At 46.6% G+C, this 19994-nt stretch overlaps 1 protein-coding gene across 1 annotated transcript in view; it reads left to right on the top strand.

Moving 5' to 3' along the window:
* The window catches only part of LOC306925206 (histone-lysine N-methyltransferase 2A-like), a 167316-nt gene that overhangs the window by 85675 nt on the left and 61647 nt on the right, over window positions 1-19994 (top strand). Inside the window, 16 exon segments of the mRNA XM_079503897.1 lie at window positions 141-160; window positions 163-185; window positions 187-252; window positions 378-437; window positions 439-498; window positions 4966-5112; window positions 6474-6566; window positions 6835-6952; window positions 7812-7925; window positions 9950-10134; window positions 11012-11113; window positions 13540-13650; window positions 14137-14166; window positions 15167-15243; window positions 17234-17514; window positions 19674-19777. Coding sequence (XP_079360023.1) covers window positions 141-160; window positions 163-185; window positions 187-252; window positions 378-437; window positions 439-498; window positions 4966-5112; window positions 6474-6566; window positions 6835-6952; window positions 7812-7925; window positions 9950-10134; window positions 11012-11113; window positions 13540-13650; window positions 14137-14166; window positions 15167-15243; window positions 17234-17514; window positions 19674-19777 — 1591 coding nt within the window.

Raw genomic sequence — 19994 nt, 5'->3', positions numbered from 1 at the left:
TCTCTCTCTCTCTCTCTCTCTCTCTCTCTCTCTCTCTCTCTCTCTCTCTCTCTCTCTCTCTCTCTCTCTCTCTCTCTCTCTCTCTCTCTCTCTCTCTCTCTCTCTCTCTCTCAGGTTCCACTGGAGGAGACTCCACCCAGTGTTCTGGAGGAGACTCCACCAGTGTGCTGGCTGCTCTAGCTCATGGGTTTTGAACAGAGAGACAGAGAACAGAATAACGAACCCACACACAAGATCAGAGTCGACTTCAAGGTAGCTTCAGTCGCCTTTCACCTTGGGCCTGTTTGGGCCCGGATAAAGGTCCACAAAATGATGTAATGTGCTGTAAACGTTTTGTCTCTGGGCAATCCTCTTAAGTGTGTGTGTGTGTGTTGCAGGAGGACTGTACTCTGGACAACGTGTGGATGATGGGTGGTCTCAGCATCCTGACGTCGGTATCCGTTCCCCCCCATGCCCCCATGTGTCTGTCTGCTGTGTGCCAGCAAAGGTCAACATGAGGTAATTAGTGCTGCCAACGAATATTCCATTTTCGAAATCTTTTTTTTACAAAATAAATGCCATTGCTGTTGCTTTGATTATTTCCCCTTTCAATGTGGAGGTAAAACGTCTTCTATCACAGCAGCGACCGCACGATGTGCACATCGTTGGAGTGATGCGTCTCTGTTCTCCAAATTGTATCTAAACTAAACAATTATACAAAAATGAGGCTATTAAGATGATTATGAATCATTCAATTGATCTCAGAGAGAGTGCATGTCTCCACCAACCGCACCCGGTTCAGGACCGGCACATATAGAGGAAGAAAAGGACCGGCACATATAGAGGAAGAAAAGGACCGGCACATATAGAGGAAGAAAAGGACCGGCACATATAGAGGAAGAAAAGGACCGGCACATACAGAGGAAGAAAAGGACCGGCACATATAGAGGAAGAAAAGGACCGGCACATACAGAGGAAGAAAAGAGGAGGTTTTACTGCATATTAGGCTGCAACCTTTTATATTAACATTATATAAATTCGACATTCAAGCCGTTCGAATCATTCCGAATCTCTTTTTTGGCCAATTCTGGCAGCACTAGAGGTAATGCCCCCCATGCCCCCCTAACATGAGGTAATGCCCCCCTAACATGAGGTAATGCCCCCATGCCCCCTAACATGAGGTAATGCCCCCATGCCCCCCTAACATGAGGTAATGCCCCCCTAACATGAGGTAATGCCCCCCATGCCCCCCTAACATGAGGTAATGCCCCCATGCCCCCCTAACATGAGGTAATGCCCCCCTAACATGAGGTAATGCCCCCCTAACATGAGGTAATGCCCCCCATGCCCCCTAACATGAGATAATGTCCCCCTAACATGAGGTAATGCCCCCCATGCCCCCCCAACATGAGGTAATGCCCCCATGCCCCCCTAACATGAGGTAATGCCCCCATGCCTCCTAACATGAGGTAATGCCCCCATGCCTCCTAACATGAGGTAATGCCCCCCTAACATGAGGTAATGCCCCCCATGCCCCCTAACATGAGGTAATGCCCCCCATGCCCCCTAACATGAGGTAATGCCCCCCATGCCCCCTAACATGAGGTAATGCCCCCCATGCCCCCTAACATGAGATAATGCCCCCCATGCCCCCTAACATGAGGTAATGCCCCCCATGCCTCCTAACATGAGGTAATGCCCCCCATGCCTCCTAACATGAGGTAATGCCCCCCTAACATGAGGTAATGCCCCCCATGCCCCCTAACATGAGGTAATGCCCCCCATGCCCCCTAACATGAGGTAATGCCCCCCATGCCCCTAACATGAGGTAATGCCCCCCATGCCCCCTAACATGAGGTAATGCCCCCCATGCCTCCTAACATGAGGTAATGCCCCCCATGCCTCCTAACATGAGGTAATGCCCCCCTAACATGAGGTAATGCCCCCCTAACATGAGGTAATGCCCCCCTAACATGAGGTAATGCCCCCCATGCCCCCTAACATGAGGTAATGCCCCCCATGCCCCCTAACATGAGGTAATGCCCCCCATGCCCCCTAACATGAGGTAATGCCCCCCATGCCCCCCAACATGAGGTAATGTCCCCCTAACATGAGGTAATGCCCCCCATGCCCCCTAACATGAGGTAATGTCCCCCTAACATGAGGTAATGCCCCCCTAACATGAGGTAATGTCCACCTAACATGAGGTAAGGCCCCCCATGCCCCCTAACATGAGGTAATGTCCCCCTAACATGAGGTAATGCCCCCCTAACATGAGGTAATGTCCCCCTAACATGAGGTAATGTCCCCCTAACATGAGGTAATGTCCCCCTAACATGAGGTAATGCCCCCCTAACAGGAGGTAATGCCCCCCTAACAGGAGGTAATGCCCCCCTAACATGAGGTAATGCCCCCTAACATGAGGTAATTCCCCCCTAACATGAGGTAATGGCCCCCTAACATGAGGTAATGCCCCCTAACATGAGGTAATGCCCCCCTAACATGAGGTAATGTCCCCCTAACATGAGGTAATGCCCCCCTAACATGAGGTAATGTCCCCCTAACATGAGGTAATGTCCCCCTAACATGAGGTAATGCCCCCCTAACATGAGGTAATGTCCCCCTAACATGAGGTAATGTCCCCCTAACATGAGGTAATGCCCCCCTAACATGAGGTAATGTCCCCCTGCGTCTAAGACTGCTATGAAAGAGTATATATTATTGCACACATTTCATGATTTTTCTAAAATAGCAGACCTTTATTGAACACTGTTACTGAAGGGGTGAGTAGAGGACCTGTTGTTACTGTCGTTACTGTTCACCCATCAGAGACATCATGGTCCATCTTACTGTTCACCCATCGGAGACATCATGGTCCATCTTACTGTTCACCCTTCAGAGACATCATGGTCCATCTTACTGTTCACCCTTCAGAGACATCATGGTCCATCTTACTGTTCACCCTTCAGAGACATCATGGTCCATCTTACTGTTCACCCTTCAGAGACATCATGGTCCATCTTACTGTTCACCCATCAGAATATGGAACATGTGAGACATCATGGTCCATCTTACTGTTCACCCTTCAGAGACATCATGGTCCATCTTACTGTTCACCCATCAGAGACATCATGGTCCATCTTACTGTTCACCCTTCAGAGACATCATGGTCCATCTTACTGTTCACCCATCAGAGACATCATGGTCCATCTTACTGTTCACCCATCAGAGACATCATGGTCCATCTTACTGTTCACCCTTCAGAGACATCATGGTCCATCTTACTGTTCACCCTTCAGAGACATCATGGTCCATCTTACTGTTCACCCTTCAGAGACATCATGGTCCATCTTACTGTTCACCCATCAGAGACATCATGGTCCATCTTACTGTTCACCCTTCAGAGACATCATGGTCCATCTTACTGTTCACCCTTCAGAGACATCATGGTCCATCTTACTGTTCACCCATCAGAGACATCATGGTCCATCTTACTGTTCACCCATCGGAGACATCATGGTCCATCTTACTGTTCACCCTTCAGAGACATCATGGTCCATCTTACTGTTCACCCATCAGAATATGGAACATGTGAGACATCATGGTCCATCTTACTGTTCACCCTTCAGAGACATCATGGTCCATCTTACTGTTCACCCTTCAGAGACATCATGGTCCATCTTACTGTTCACCCATCAGAGACATCATGGTCCATCTTACTGTTCACCCATCAGAGACATCATGGTCCATCTTACTGTTCACCCATCAGAGACATCATGGTCCATCTTACTGTTCACCCATCAGAGACATCATGGTCCATCTTACTGTTCACCCTTCAGAGACATCATGGTCCATCTTACTGTTCACCCATCAGAGACATCATGGTCCATCTTACTGTTCACCCATCGGAGACATCATGGTCCATCTTACTGTTCACCCTTCAGAGACATCATGGTCCATCTTACTGTTCACCCTTCAGAGACATCATGGTCCATCTTACTGTTCACCCATCAGAGACATCATGGTCCATCTTACTGTTCACCCTTCAGAGACATCATGGTCCATCTTACTGTTCACCCTTCAGAGACATCATGGTCCATCTTACTGTTCACCCTTCAGAGACATCATGGTCCATCTTACTGTTCACCCATCAGAGACATCATGGTCCATCTTACTGTTCACCCTTCAGAGACATCATGGTCCATCTTACTGTTCACCCATCAGAGACATCATGGTCCATCTTACTGTTCACCCATCAGAGACATCATGGTCCATCTTACTGTTCACCCATCAGAGACATCATGGTCCATCTTACTGTTCACCCATCGGAGACATCATGGTCCATCTTACTGTTCACCCTTCAGAGACATCATGGTCCATCTTACTGTTCACCCATCAGAGACATCATGGTCCATCTTACTGTTCACCCTTCAGAGACATCATGGTCCATCTTACTGTTCACCCTTCAGAGACATCATGGTCCATCTTACTGTTCACCCTTCAGAGACATCATGGTCCATCTTACTGTTCACCCTTCAGAGACATCATGGTCCATCTTACTGTTCACCCATCAGAGACATCATGGTCCATCTTACTGTTCACCCATCAGCAGATGGAACATGTGAGACATCATGGTCCATCTTACTGTTCACCCATCAGAATATGGAACATGTGAGACATCATGGTCCATCTTTATTAAACATCATGAAGAGACAGTGTCTCACATGTGTGCATAACACTGTTTCCCACAGATTCAGGTAAAAGAAAATAGGATTGTGACCATAAACATTCTGTTCTTTACAGATGCTGTATTGCCAGGTGTGTTTTGTGTGTTGTTTCCAGATGTTGTAGGTGTGACCAGGTGTGTTTCTTTGCGTTGTTTCCAGATGCTGTATTGCCAGGTGTGACCAGGTGTGTTTCTTTGCGTTGTTTCCAGATGCTGTATTGCCAGGTGTGACCAGGTGTGTTTCTTTGCGTTGTTTCCAGATGCTGTATTGCCAGGTGTGCTGTGAACCGTTCCACCGGTTCTGCTTGGAGCCGTCAGAGCGTCCCTCGGAGGAGAACAAGGAGAACTGGTGCTGCCGTCGATGCAAGTTCTGCCACGTGTGTGGCAGAAGAACCAAGAGTTCCAGGGTGAGTTCCGCCAGTCCCTCGGCTGCTAGTAGAACCAAGAGTTCCAGGGTGAGTTCCGCCAGTCCCTCGGCTGCTAGTAGAACCAAGAGTTCCAGGGTGAGTTCCGCCAGTCCCTCGGCTGCTAGTAGAACCAAGAGTTCCAGGGTGAGTTCCGCCAGTCCCTCGGCTGCTAGTAGAACCAAGAGTTCCAGGGTGAGTTCCGCCAGTCCCTCGGCTGCTAGTAGAACCAAGAGTTCCAGGGTGAGTTCCGCCAGTCCCTCGGCTGCTAGTAGAACCAAGAGTTCCAGGGTGAGTTCCGCCAGTCCCTCGGCTGCTAGTAGAACCAAGAGTTCCAGGGTGAGTTCCGCCAGTCCCTCGGCTGCTAGTAGAACCAAGAGTTCCAGGGTGAGTTCCGCCAGTCCCTCGGCTGCTAGTAGAACCAAGAGTTCCAGGGTGAGTTCCGCCAGTCCCTCGGCTGCTAGTAGAACCAAGAGTTCCAGGGTGAGTTCCGCCAGTCCCTCGGCTGCCTCCCCCCCTCCCCCCCAGTCCCTCGGCTGCCTCCCCCCCTCCCCCCCAGTCCCTCGGCTGCTAGTAGAACCAAGAGTTCCAGGGTGAGTTCCGCCAGTCCCTCGGCTGCCTCCCCCCCTCCCCCCCAGTCCCTCGGCTGCCTCCCATGCTGATGACTAGCAGCCTTGGTAGTTCTACTACCAAGGCCCCCCCTGGGGGGGGGGGCAATTATACTGCCAATTATACTGTCTTTGTATTTCAGCTCTTTCTCACTCCATGCTTTCATAAGAACGTTTTGTTTGGTTTGTTTGATGAGAAATCTATCCACCAAAGACCAGCTTCTTGATTAAAGAGCGGTGCATGTTATTTATTTTAGTCATTCAGTAAAACAGTTTTATTTATTTTAGTCATTCAGTAAAACAGTTTTATTTATTTTAGTCATTCAGTAAAACAGTTTTATTTATTTTAGTCATTCAGTAAAACAGTTTTATTTATTTTAGTCATTCAGTAAAACAGTTTTATTTATTTTAGTGATTCAGTAAAACAGTTTTATTTATTTTAGTCATTCAGTAAAACGGTTTCATTTATTTTAGTCATTCAGTAAAACAGTTTTATTTATTTTAGTCATTCAGTAAAACAGTTTTATTTATTTTAGTCATTCAGTAAAACAGTTTCATTTATTTTAGTGATTCAGTAAAACAGTTTTATTTATTTTAGTGATTCAGTAAAACAGTTATTTATTTTAGTCATTCAGTAAAACAGTTTTATTTATTTTAGTGAATTCAGTAAAACAGTTTTATTTATTTTAGTCATTCAGTAAAACAGTTTTATTTATTTTAGTCATTCAGTAAAACATTATTTTATTTATTTTTCAGCCTCTGTTGGAATGCGAGCGCTGCCAGAACTGCTACCATACTTCCTGTCTTGGACCAAACTACCCCAAACACAACAAGAAGAGGAAAGCCTGGGTGAGAATACTGTTAATCCATTATAATTATTATATTATTATTATAATTATCATTATTACAGTGTGAGCTATCACTGTGACTCTGTAGTCTAGTTCCATCTGTCAGGAAAGCCTGGGTGAGAATACTGCTTTAAAAACCAGTCCTGATACCATATAAACCTGCCACAGTTTGTTACACCATTTGCTCACATGGCTGTGTGTGTGTGTGTGTGTGTGTGTGTGTGTGTGTGTGTGTGTGTGGGTGTGGGTGTGTGGGTGGGTGGGTGTAGGTGTGCATGACGTGCGTCAGGTGTAAGAGCTGTGGGGTGACTCCAGGGAAGAGCTGGGACACCGACTGGAACCACGAGAAGGGAATCTGTCCTGACTGCACCAAACTGTATGACCAGGGTACGTGTAGCCCCTAAACCTAGCCCCTTACCATAACCCTAACCAGCTTCCGTTGCTCCAGACTGTATGACGGAAGCATTTATATTTCACTCATGATCAGAGCTTCCGTTGCTCCAGACTGTACGACGGAAGCATTTATATTTGACTCATGATCAGAGCTTCCGTTGCTCCGGACTGTATGACGGAAGCATTTATATTTTACTCATGATCAGAGCTTCCGTTGCTCCAGACTGTATGACGGAAGCATTTATATTTCACTCATGATCAGAGCTTCCGTTGCTCCAGACTGTACGACGGAAGCATTTATATTTCACTCATGATCAGAGCTTCCGTTGCTCCGGACTGTATGACGGAAGCATTTATATTTTACTCATGATCAGAGCTTCCGTTGCTCCGGACTGTATGACGGAAGCATTTATATTTTACTCATGATCAGAGCTTCCGTTGCTCCGGACTGTATGACGGAAGCATTTATATTTTACTCATGATCAGAGCTTCCGTTGCTCCAGACTGTACGATGGAAGCATTTATATTTGACTCATGATCAGAGCTTCCGTCGCTCCAGACTGTATGACGGAAGCATTTATATTTGACTCATGATCAGAGCTTCCGTTGCTCCAGACTGTATGACGGAAGCATTTATATTTGACTCATGATCAGAGCTTCCGTCGCTCCAGACTGTATGACGGAAGCATTTATATTTTACTCATGATCAGAGCTTCCGTTGCTCCAGACTGTACGATGGAAGCATTTATATTTTACTCGTGATCAGAGTTGCTCCAGACTGTACTGTAGTGTACTATTATACTGTACTAATATACTGTATTTATAGTGTACTAATAGTCCTTCTCCTCTCCAGGTAACTACTGTCCGATCTGCTTCAAGTGCTACGAGGACAACGACTATGACAGTCAGATGATGCAGTGTGGGACCTGTAACCACTGGGTGCATGCACGGTGTGAGGACCTGACAGGTACATAACACCCTAAACCCCAACCCTAACCCTACCCACCCTGACAGGTACATAACACCCTAAACCCCAACCCTAACCCTACCCACCCTGACAGGTACATAACACCCTAAACCCCAACCCTAACCCTACCCACCCTGACAGGTACATAACACCCAAAACCCAACCCTAACCCTACCCACCCTGACAGGTACATAACACCCTAAACCCCAACCCTACCCACCCTGACAGGTACATAACACCCTAAACCCCAACCCTAACCCTACCCACCCTGACAGGTACATAACACCCTAAACCCCAACCCTAACCCTACCCACCCTGACGGGTACATAACACCATAAACCCCAACCCTAACCCTACCCACCCTGACAGGTACATAACACCCTAAACCCCAACCCTAACCCAACCCACCCTAACCCAACCCACCCTGACAGGTACATAACACCCTAAACCCTAACCCTAACCCACCCTGACAGGTACATAACACCCTAAACCCCAACCCTAACCCTACCCACCCTGACAGGTACATAACACCCTAAACCCCAACCCTAACCCAACCCACCCTGACGGGTACATAACACCCTAAACCCCAACCCTAACCCTACCCACCCTGACAGGTACATAACACCCTAAACCCCAACCCTAACCCAACCCACCCTGACGGGTACATAACACCCTAAACCCCAACCCTAACCCTACCCACCCTGACAGGTACATAACACCCTAAACCCCAACCCTAACCCAACCCACCCTGACAGGTACATAACACCCTAAACCCCAACCCTAACCCTACCCACCCTGACGGGTACATAACACCCTAAACCCCAACCCTAACCCAACCCACCCTGACAGTCAGATGATGCAGTGTGGGACCTGTAACCACTGGGTGCACACTCGATCAGGGGCAGGGGGAGGGGATACGTCCCTCTGTCTCTCTGACCGCGACCCACAGGCCCGGGGAGCGACCCACAGGCCCGGGGAGCGACCCACAGGCCTGGGGAGCGACCCACAGGCCCTGGGAGCGACCCACAGGCCCGGGGAGCGACCCACAGGCCCGGGGAGCGACCCACAGGCCCGGGGAGCGACCCACAGGCCCGGCGACCCACAGGCCCGGGGAGCGACCCACAGGCCCGGGGAGCGACCCACAGGCCCGGCGACCCACAGGCCCGGGGAGCGACCCACAGGCCCGGCGACCCACAGGCCCGGGGAGCGACCCACAGGCCCGGGGAGCGACCAGCAACCCACAGGCCTGGGGAGGGACCCACAGGCCTGGGGAGGGACCCACAGGCCTGGGGAGCGACCAGCAACCCACAGGCCTGGGGAGGGACCCACAGGCCTGGGGAGGGACCCACAGGCCTGGGGAGGGACCCACAGGCCTGGGGAGGGACCCACAGGCCCTGGGGAGCGACCCACAGGCCTGGGGAGCGACCCACAGGCCTGGGGAGCGACCAGCGACCCACAGGCCTGGGGAGGGACCCACAGGCCTGGGGAGAGACCCACAGGCCTGGGGAGCGACCCACAGGCCTGGGGAGCGACCCACAGACCTGGGGAGCGACCCACAGACCTGGGGAGAGACCCACAGACCTGGGGAGAGACCCACAGGCCTGGGGAGAGACCCACAGACCTGGGGAGAGACCCACAGACCTGGGGAGAGACCCACAGACCTGGGGAGAGACCCACAGACCTGGGGAGAGACCCACAGGCCTGGGGAGCGACCCACAGACCTGGGGAGAGACCCACAGATCTGGGGAGAGACCCACAGACCTGGGGAGAGACCCACAGGCCTGGGGAGCGACCCACAGACCTGGGGAGAGACCCACAGACCTGGGGAGAGACCCACAGACCTGGGGAGAGACCCACAGACCTGGGGAGCGACCCACAGACCTGGGGAGCGACCCACAGACCTGGGGAGAGACGCCAAATTAGAGTCTGGAAAAATCCTCTCCAGTCTCCCAGAGTCAGTGGTCAGTCTGACCACGCCCAGGTATCTCTCTCTCCTCTAACTAAACCTCTCTCTCTCATTCCAGATGACCTCTATGAGATCCTGTCCAGTCTTCCAGAGAGCGTAGTGTACTCCTGCAGACCGTGCAGTCTGACCACGCCCAGCGCCTGGAGAGAGCTGCTTTACATCGAGCTGAGAGCCGGAGTGGAGAAGGTTCTGGCCTGCCTGCTGTCCTCCACACTGACCCAGCACCTGGTCACCTGTTCACAGGTAAATATGACCCAGCACCTGGTCACCTGTTCACAGGTAAATATGACCCACCACCTGGTCACCTGTTCACAGGTACATATGACCCCTGGTCACCTGTTCACAGGTAAATATGACCCCTGGTCACCTGTTCACAGGTACATATGACCCCTGGTCACCTGTTCACAGGTAAATATGACCCAGCACCTGGTCACCTGTTCACAGGTAAATATGACCCACCACCTGGTCACCTGTTCACAGGTACATATGACCCCTGGTCACCTGTTCACAGGTAAATATGACCCAACACCTGGTCACCTGTTCACAGGTAAATATGACCCACCACCTGGTCACCTGTTCACAGGTAGATATGACCCAGCACCTGGTCACCTGTTCACAGGTAAATATGACCCAACACCTGGTCACCTGTTCACAGGTAAATATGACCCAGCACCTGGTCACCTGTTCACAGGTAAATATGACCCACCACCTGGTCACCTGTTCACAGGTAAATATGACCCTACACCTGGTCACCTGTTCACAGGTAAATATGACCCACCACCTGGTCACCTGTTCACAGGTAAATATGACCCACCACCTGGTCACCTGTTCACAGGTAAATATGACCCAGCACCTGGTCACCTGTTCACAGGTAAATATGACCCTACACCTGGTAAATATGCCACCTTTCTGTATCTGTATATTGTCTTTCTGTATCTGTGTACTGTACGTCTCATGTATCTTGTCTGTATGTTACGGGTCCCCCTCTAAAAGCAGATGCTGCATCTCAAGGGGCTTTCCCTTCAATACAATCTGAAATCTATTCTCTCAGTGTGAAGAACTCTGTATTCTATAGTGTGAAACCTTTCCTAATGTTAATATGTACTCTGTATTCTCTCAGTGTGAAGGACAGGTGGATCCTGACAGCGGACTGGAAGGTCACCCGGCCTGTGACCTCAGAGCGGTGGGGAAGAAGTTCGACAAGGGAGTTTACACCACCCTGGTGAGTATAGGGTTCAAATACCACCCTGGTGATCTAATTATGAGTGAGTCTAATTATATTAGTGATCAGAGCTTCCGTTGCTCCAGACTGTACGACGGAAGCATTTATATTTTACCCATGATTAGAGCTTCCGTTGCTCCAGACTGTACGACGGAAGCATTTATATTTTACCCATGATCAGAGCTTCCGTTGCTCCAGACTGTACGACGGAAGCATTTATATTTTACCCATGATCAGAGCTTCCGTTGCTCCAGACTGTACGACGGAAGCATTTATATTTTACCCATGATCAGAGCTTCTGTTGCTCCAGACTGCATGACGGAAGCATTTATATTTTACCCATGATCAGAGCTTCCGTTGCTCCAGACTGCATGACGGAAGCATTTATATTTTACCCATGATCAGAGCTTCCGTTTCTCCAGACTGTATGACGGAAGCATTTATATTTTACCCATGATCAGAGCTTCCGTTGCTCCAGACAGTATGACGGAAGCATTTATATTTTACCCATGATCAGAGCTTCCGTTGCTCCAGACTGTATGACGGAAGCATTTATATTTTACTCATGATCAGAGCTTCCGTTGCTCCAGACTGTATGACGGAAGCATTTATATTTTACCCATAATCAGAGCTTTCGTTGCTCCAGACTGTATGACGGAAGCATTTATATTTTACCCATGATCAGAGCTTCTGTTGCTCCAGACTGCATGACGGAAGCATTTATATTTTACCCATGATCAGAGCTTCCGTTGCTCCAGACTGCATGACGGAAGCATTTATATTTTACCCATGATCAGAGCTTCTGTTGCTCCAGACTGTATGACGGAAGCATTTATATTTTACCCATGATCAGAGCTTCCGTTGCTCCAGACTGTATGACGGAAGCATTTATATTTTACCCATGATCAGAGCTTCTGTTGCTCCAGACTGCATGACGGAAGCATTTATATTTTACTCATGATCAGAGCTTCCGTTGCTCCAGACTGCATGACGGAAGCATTTATATTTTACCCATGATCAGAGCTTCCGTTGCTCCAGACTGCATGACGGAAGCATTTATATTTTACCCATGATCAGAGCTTCCGTTGCTCCAGACTGTACGACGGAAGCATTTATATTTTACCCATGATTAGAGCTTCCGTTGCTCCAGACTGTATGACGGAAGCGTTGCTCCAGACTGTATGACGGAAGCATTTATATTTTACCCATAATCAGAGCTTCCGTTGCTCCAGACTGTATGACGGAAGCATTTATATTTTACCCATGATCAGAGCTTCTGTTGCTCCAGACTGCATGACGGAAGCATTTATATTTTACCCATGATCAGAGCTTCCGTTGCTCCAGACTGTATGACGGAAGCATTTATATGTATTTATTGTATTTAACAGAAAACCTTCCATGAGGATGTGGTTCATTATTTATTGTATTTAACAGAAAACCTTCCATGAGGACGTGGTTCATTATTTAATGTATTTAACAGAAAACCTTCCATGAGGGCGTGGTTCATTATTTAATGTATTTAACAGAAAACCTTCCATGAGGACGTGGTTCATTATTTAATGTATTTAACAGAAAACCTTCCATGAGGACGTGGTTCATTATTTAATGTATTTAATGTATTTAACAGAAAACCTTCCATGAGGGCGTGGTTCATTATTTAATGTATTTAACAGAAAACCTTCCATGAGGGCGTGGTTCATTATTTAATGTATTTAACAGAAAACCTTCCATGAGGACGTGGTTCATTATTTAATGTATTTAATGTATTTAACAGAAAACCTTCCATGAGGGCGTGGTTCATTATTTAATGTATTTAACAGAAAACCTTCCATGAGGGCGTGGTTCATTATTTAATGTATTTAACAGAAAACCTTCCATGAGGACGTGGTTCATTATTTAATGTATTTAATGTATTTAACAGAAAACCTTCCATGAGGGCGTGGTTCATTATTTAATGTATTTAATGTATTTAACAGAAAACCTTCCATGAGGGCGTGGTTCATTATTTATTGTATTTAACAGAAAACCTTCCATGAGGACGTGGTTCATTATTTAATGTATTTATTGTATTTAACAGAAAACCTTCCATGAGGACGTGGTTCATTATTTAATGTATTTAACAGAAAACCTTCCATGAGGACGTGGTTCATTATTTAATGTATTTAACAGAAAACCTTCCATGAGGGCGTGGTTCATTATTTATTGTATTTAACAGAAAACCTTCCATGAGGACGTGGTTCATTATTTAATGTATTTAACAGAAAACCTTCCATGAGGACGTGGTTCATTATTTAATGTTTTTATTGTATTTAACAGAAAACCTTCCATGAGGACGTGGTTCATTATTTAATGTTTTTATTGTATTTAACAGAAAACCTTCCATGAGGACGTGGTTCAATATTTAATGTTTTTATTGTATTTAACAGAAAACCTTCCATGAGGACGTGGTCCAGGTTGTGAGGAGGAGGCTGGAACAGGAAGAACATTTACCCGAAGAGGAGAGACCTACAGCCCTGGCCCGGTCCTACTATCTGAAGGTACTACCTTAAATATATATAAATATATATAAATATATACCTACAGCCCTGGCCCGGTCCTACTATTTGAAGGTACTACCTTAAATATATATAAATATATACCTACAGCCCTGGCCTGGTCCTACTATCTGAAGGTACTACCTTAAATATATATAAATATATATAAATATATACCTACAGCCCTGGCCCGGTCCTACTATCTGAAGGTACCACCTTAAATATATATAAATATATACCTACAGCCCTGGCCCGGTCCTACTATCTGAAGGTACTACCTTAAATATATATAAATATATACCTACAGCCCTGGCCCGGTCCTACTATCTGAAGGTACTACCTTAAATATATATAAATATATACCTACAGCCCTGGCCCGGTCCTACTATCTGAAGGTACCACCTTAAATATATATAAATATATACCTACAGCCCTGGCCCGGTCCTACTATCTGAAGGTACCACCTTAAATATATATAAATATATACCTACAGCCCTGGCCCGGTCCTACTATCTGAAGGTACTACCTTGTGTTTGTTCAGCCTCTTGAAGACATTAATTACATGTGTTTGTTCAGCTTCTAGAAGACAATAATTACATGTGTTTGTTCAGCTTCTAGAAGACATTAATTACATGTGTTTGTTCAGCTTCTAGAAGACATTAATTACATGTGTTTGTTCAGCTTCTAGAAGACATTAATTACATGTGTTTGTTCAGCTTCTTGAAGACATTAATTACATGTGTTTGTTCAGCTTCTAGAAGACATTAATTACATGTGTTTGTTCAGCTTCTAGAAGACATTAATTACATGTGTTTGTTCAGCTTCTAGAAGACATTAATTACATGTGTTTGTTCAGCTTCTTGAAGACATTAATTACATGTGTTTGTTCAGCTTCTAGAAGACATTAATTACATGTGTTTGTTCAGCTTCTAGAAGACATTAATTACATGTGTTTGTTCAGCTTCTAGAAGACAATAATTACATGTTTGTTCAGCTTCTAGAAGACATTAATTACATGTGTTTGTTCAGCCTCTAGAAGACATTAATTACATGCGTTTGTTCAGCTTCTAGAAGACATTAATTACATGTGTTTGTTCAGCTTCTAGAAGACATTAATTACATGTGTTTGTTCAGCTTCTAGAAGACATTAATTACATGTGTTTGTTCAGCTTCTAGAAGACATTAATTACATGTGTTTGTTCAGCTTCTAGAAGACATTAATTACATGTGTTTGTTCAGCTTCTAGAAGACATTAATTACATGCGTTTGTTCAGCTTCTAGAAGACATTAATTACATGTGTTTGTTCAGCTTCTAGAAGACATTAATTACATGTGTTTGTTCAGCTTCTAGAAGACATTAATTACATGTGTTTGTTCAGCTTCTAGAAGACATTAATTACATGTGTTTGTTCAGCTTCTAGAAGACATTAATTACATGTGTTTGTTCAGCTTCTAGAAGACATTAATTACATGCGTTTGTTCAGCTTCTAGAAGACATTAATTACATGTGTTTGTTCAGCTTCTAGAAGAAGTCTTCAACTGGTTCAACAGTCAAGATCCAAAGGTCTGGGATCCTCGCACCAAAGATATCACTACGTAAGTAGCCTCGGAAACCCAGATGTTTTTATTTCCAGGGAGAAATAAAAGTCTGTGGCCGAGTCCACTTCAATACGGCATACAGTAGCCCCCCCCGCCCCCCCCCCCCCCCCATAGAGTAGCGCAAACGTCGATCACTCTCTGCTGATTTCTGATCTGCACCTTTGTTAAATTGACGCACACGCACACCCGTACACACACACACTCCTCCCTCTCTGTCGCTCTAATTAATTAGTCTCATGTCGCGCAGCTGCGTCTAGATTCTCCCGGCGGATCATGCCGGGAGCTGCCTCTGCCATAGAAAGCAGCCCAGGCTACGACGTAAGTGACCGTTTAGGTAGGTTTGTGTACTTCTGGTGAGTCCAGGGAACCACACTAGTCCTGGGCCGTGGCTCAGCGGTCCAGGCACCTTGGCTGGTAGTCCAGTCTGGCAGTGTGCCGCACAGGGTTCGACTCCCGATCCAGACGGCCTTTACTGCATGTCACCGCCCATCTCTCTCCCCATTTCATGTCAGCCTACTGTCTGTCCATCTACAAAAAACTAATCCCGCACCCAGTATCCCTGAACTCTTCCAGACTGTCCTTGAGTCGAGAGAGGCTTTCCCTGGAAGCTCTGACTCCACAAACTGTCTTCATGTTTATACAAACTTTATTCCTGAGAAGTGATTTATACTTGCGTCATACGGCGGTGTCGCAGTTCAAACATAGCCGATACACAAGCTCACAGCACGTTGCGTGTGTGACACGTTGTGAGCTTGCATATCTACTGTTTGAGGCGCGTGACGCTATTGAACGACGGAGAATAAATGAGGCATTAGTAAAATGATTTAAACACAGGAATTATGTAGCTTGTCTGGAAATCTTATCTTAATGTAGCGGTGTGAACTTCGCCTGCGTTGTTGTTAATCGCCCAAGTCTTCAGACGGGATCGGCAGCAGCCATTTATTCACAATCACTGGCGCTGGCTGGCGATAGACAAGGAAATTACACTGTCATCAGATCAGAATCACAACTAAAGGTCCCAAGGTTGAGAATACCAAAACACAGGTAGTGCAACACACGACAAAACATTTAAGTTAGTTCCAGGATGAACATGTTCGTTGAATGCTTTTAAAATGGAGCAGTGGAATGATTCCACTGTTTGACTGGAACACGGCTTCGTGCTCATTGTTGCAGTCAGTTTTGGAATTGGAATCAAAATTACAAAAAATCCCACTGCACTGTTACGGTGATATGCCAACAATGACCATTGGACTGTTACGGTGATATGCCAACAATGACCACTGGACTGTTACGGTGATATGCCAACAATGACCACTGGACTGTTACGGTGATATGCCAACAATGACCATTGGACTGTTACGGTGATATGCCAACAATGACCATTGGACTGTTACGGTGATATGCCAACAATGACCATTGGACTGTTACGGTGATATGCCAACAATGACCACTGGACTGTTACGGTGATATGCCAACAATGACCATTGGACTGTTACGGTGATATGCCAACAATGACCATTGGACTGTTACGGTGATATGCCAACAATGACCACTGGACTGTTACGGTGATATGCCAACAATGACCACTGGACTGTTACGGTGATATGCCAACAATGACCACTGGACTGTTACGGTGATATGCCAACAATGACCACTGGACTGTTACGGTGATATGCCAACAATGACCACTGGACTGTTACGGTGATATGCCAACAATGACCACTGGACTGTTACGGTGATATGCCAACAATGACCACTGGACTGTTACGGTGATATGCCAACAATGACCACTGGACTGTTACGGTGATATGCCAACAATGACCACTGGACTGTTACGGTGATATGCCAACAATGACCACTGGACTGTTACGGTGATATGCCAACAATGACCATTGGACTTTAAGCCTTGAAAATAGATGGAGTAGATGGAGATCCATCTATCCATCTGCTTCATGAAACACTGTCTCTTTCCTCCTCCTCTCCACAGGGGGGCGCTGTCCCAGGCCGTTCAGCCCCCGACCACGGAGCACGTGTACGCCCAGTGGCGTGAGCGCGAGGAGCAGAGAGCCCAGAGGGTCCCGATGGGGGCACCGCTGGGCCTGGGGGCCCCCCTAGGGGCCCCCCTGGGCCTGGGGGTCCCTCTGGGGGGGAACAAAGTGCCGCTGATAGAGATCAAACAGGAAGAGGTGTCGTCTCCACTGTCCAGCCAACCGGCCAATAGGAACCACTTGAAGAACAGCAGCAGAGCTCTCAGGCTCAAGTTCAAAGGTGAACAAAATAAATAAGGTTTAGTTCTAGTGTACAATACGACCATTTAACATGGAATGAGGTTTTAGGTTCTAGTGTAGGATACGACCATTTTAGGAAACGCTGCACTGTCTGAACTACAACTGGTTCATTTTATAAAGTAATGAGGTTTAGTTCTACTGTAGAATAATGTAATGCTGTGTTAGTTACAGAGACACCTCCCTGACAATATAACGATACAGAGACACCTCCCTGACAATATAACGATACAGAGACACCTCCCTGACAATATAACGATACAGAGACACCTCCCTGACAATATAACGATACAGAGACACCTCCCTGACAATATAACGATACAGACACCTCCCTGACAATATAACGATACAGAGACACCTCCCTGACAATATAACGATACAGAGACACCTCCCTGACAATATAACGATACAGAGACACCTCCCTGACAATATAACGATACAGAGACACCTCCCTGACAATATAACGACACAGAGACACCTCCCTGACAATATAACGACACAGAGACACCTCCCTGACAATATAACGACACAGAGACACCTCCCTGACAATATAACGATACAGAGACACCTCCCTGACAATATAACGATACAGAGACACCTCCCTGACAATATAACGATACAGAGACACCTCCCTGACAATATAACGATACAGAGACACCTCCCTGACAATATAACGATACAGAGACACCTCCCTGACAATATAACGATACAGAGACACCTCCCTGACAATATAACGATACAGAGACACCTCCCTGACAATATAACGATACAGAGACACCTCACTGACAATATAACGAACAGAGACACCTCACTGACAATATAACGACACAGAGACACCTCCCCGACAATATAACGATACAGAGACACCTCCCCGACAATGTAACGATACAGAGACACCTCCCTGACAATGTAACGACACAGAGACACCTCCCTGACAATATAACGACACAGAGACACCTCCCCGACAATATAACGGTACAGAGACACCTCCCCGACAATGTAACGATACAGAGACACCTCCCTGACAATGTAACGATACAGAGACACCTCCCTGACAATATAACGACATAGAGACGCCTCCCTGACAATATAACGACACAGAGACACCTCCCTGACAATATAACAATACAGAGACACCTCCCTGACAATATAACGACACAGAGACACCTCCCCGACAATATAACGATACAGAGACACCTCCCCGACAATATAACGACACAGAGACACCTCCCTGACAATATAACGACACAGAGACACCTCCCCGACAATATAACGATACAGAGACACCTCCCTGACAATATAACGATACAGAGACACCTCCCTGACAATATAACGACACAGAGACACCTCCCTGACAATATAACAATACAGAGACACCTCCCTGACAATATAACGATACAGAGACACCTCCCTGACAATATAACGACACAGAGACACCTCCCTGACAATATAACAATACAGAGACACCTCCCTGACAATATAACGACACAGAGACACCTCCCCGACAATATAACGATACAGAGACACCTCCCTGACAATATAACGACACAGAGACACCTCCCCGACAATATAACGATACAGAGACACCTCCCCGACAATATAACGACACAGAGACACCTCCCTGACAATATAACGACACAGAGACACCTCCCTGACAATATAACGATACAGAGACACCTCCCTGACAATATAACGATACAGAGACACCTCCCTGACAATATAACGATACAGAGACACCTCCCTGACAATATAACGATACAGAGGCACCTCCCTGACAATATAACGATACAGAGACACCTCCCCGACAATATAACGATACAGAGACACCTCCCCGACAATATAACGATACAGAGACACCTCCCTGACAATATAACGATACAGAGACACCTCCCTGACAATATAACGATACAGAGACACCTCCCCGACAATATAACGATACAGAGACACCTCCCTGACAATATAACGACACAGAGACAGTTTGTTTATTTTTAGAGCACAGTTCTTATGAGACGATTCTAAGATGACCCGATGTTATTGTCCATAGAGAAAATACATCCGCGACCTCAGAGGATGAGTGAGTGACGTCACGAATTCTGTTCTCCATGTGTGGTGTTTTAACCATCGTTAACCATGTGTTTGTAGGTAAACGGGGCCGGCTGTCCAAAGCAGATCTGGACACTGGATGGACCAAAGATGACGAGAGACAGTGTTCTCTGTGTCAGAAGTATGGAGACGCCAAACCCAACGTAAGGGTTAATATTATTAGTATTAGTAGTATTATTATTATTACAATATATATAGACAAGTATCGAGGAAGTCCTGTATCCTCAAGACAGGAAAAGATGCACATCCATGTGTGTGTGTGTGTGTGTGTGTGTGTGTGTGTGTGTGTGTGTGTGTGTGTGTGTGTGTGTGTGTGTGTGTGTGTGTGTGTGTGTGTGTGTGTGTGTGTGTGTGTGTGTG

The sequence above is a fragment of the Electrona antarctica genome, assembly GCF_951216825.1.
Source record: "Electrona antarctica genome assembly, chromosome: 6".
Classification (NCBI taxonomy): Eukaryota; Metazoa; Chordata; class Actinopteri; order Myctophiformes; family Myctophidae; genus Electrona; species Electrona antarctica.
This window is presented reverse-complemented; position numbering and strand designations above follow the sequence as displayed.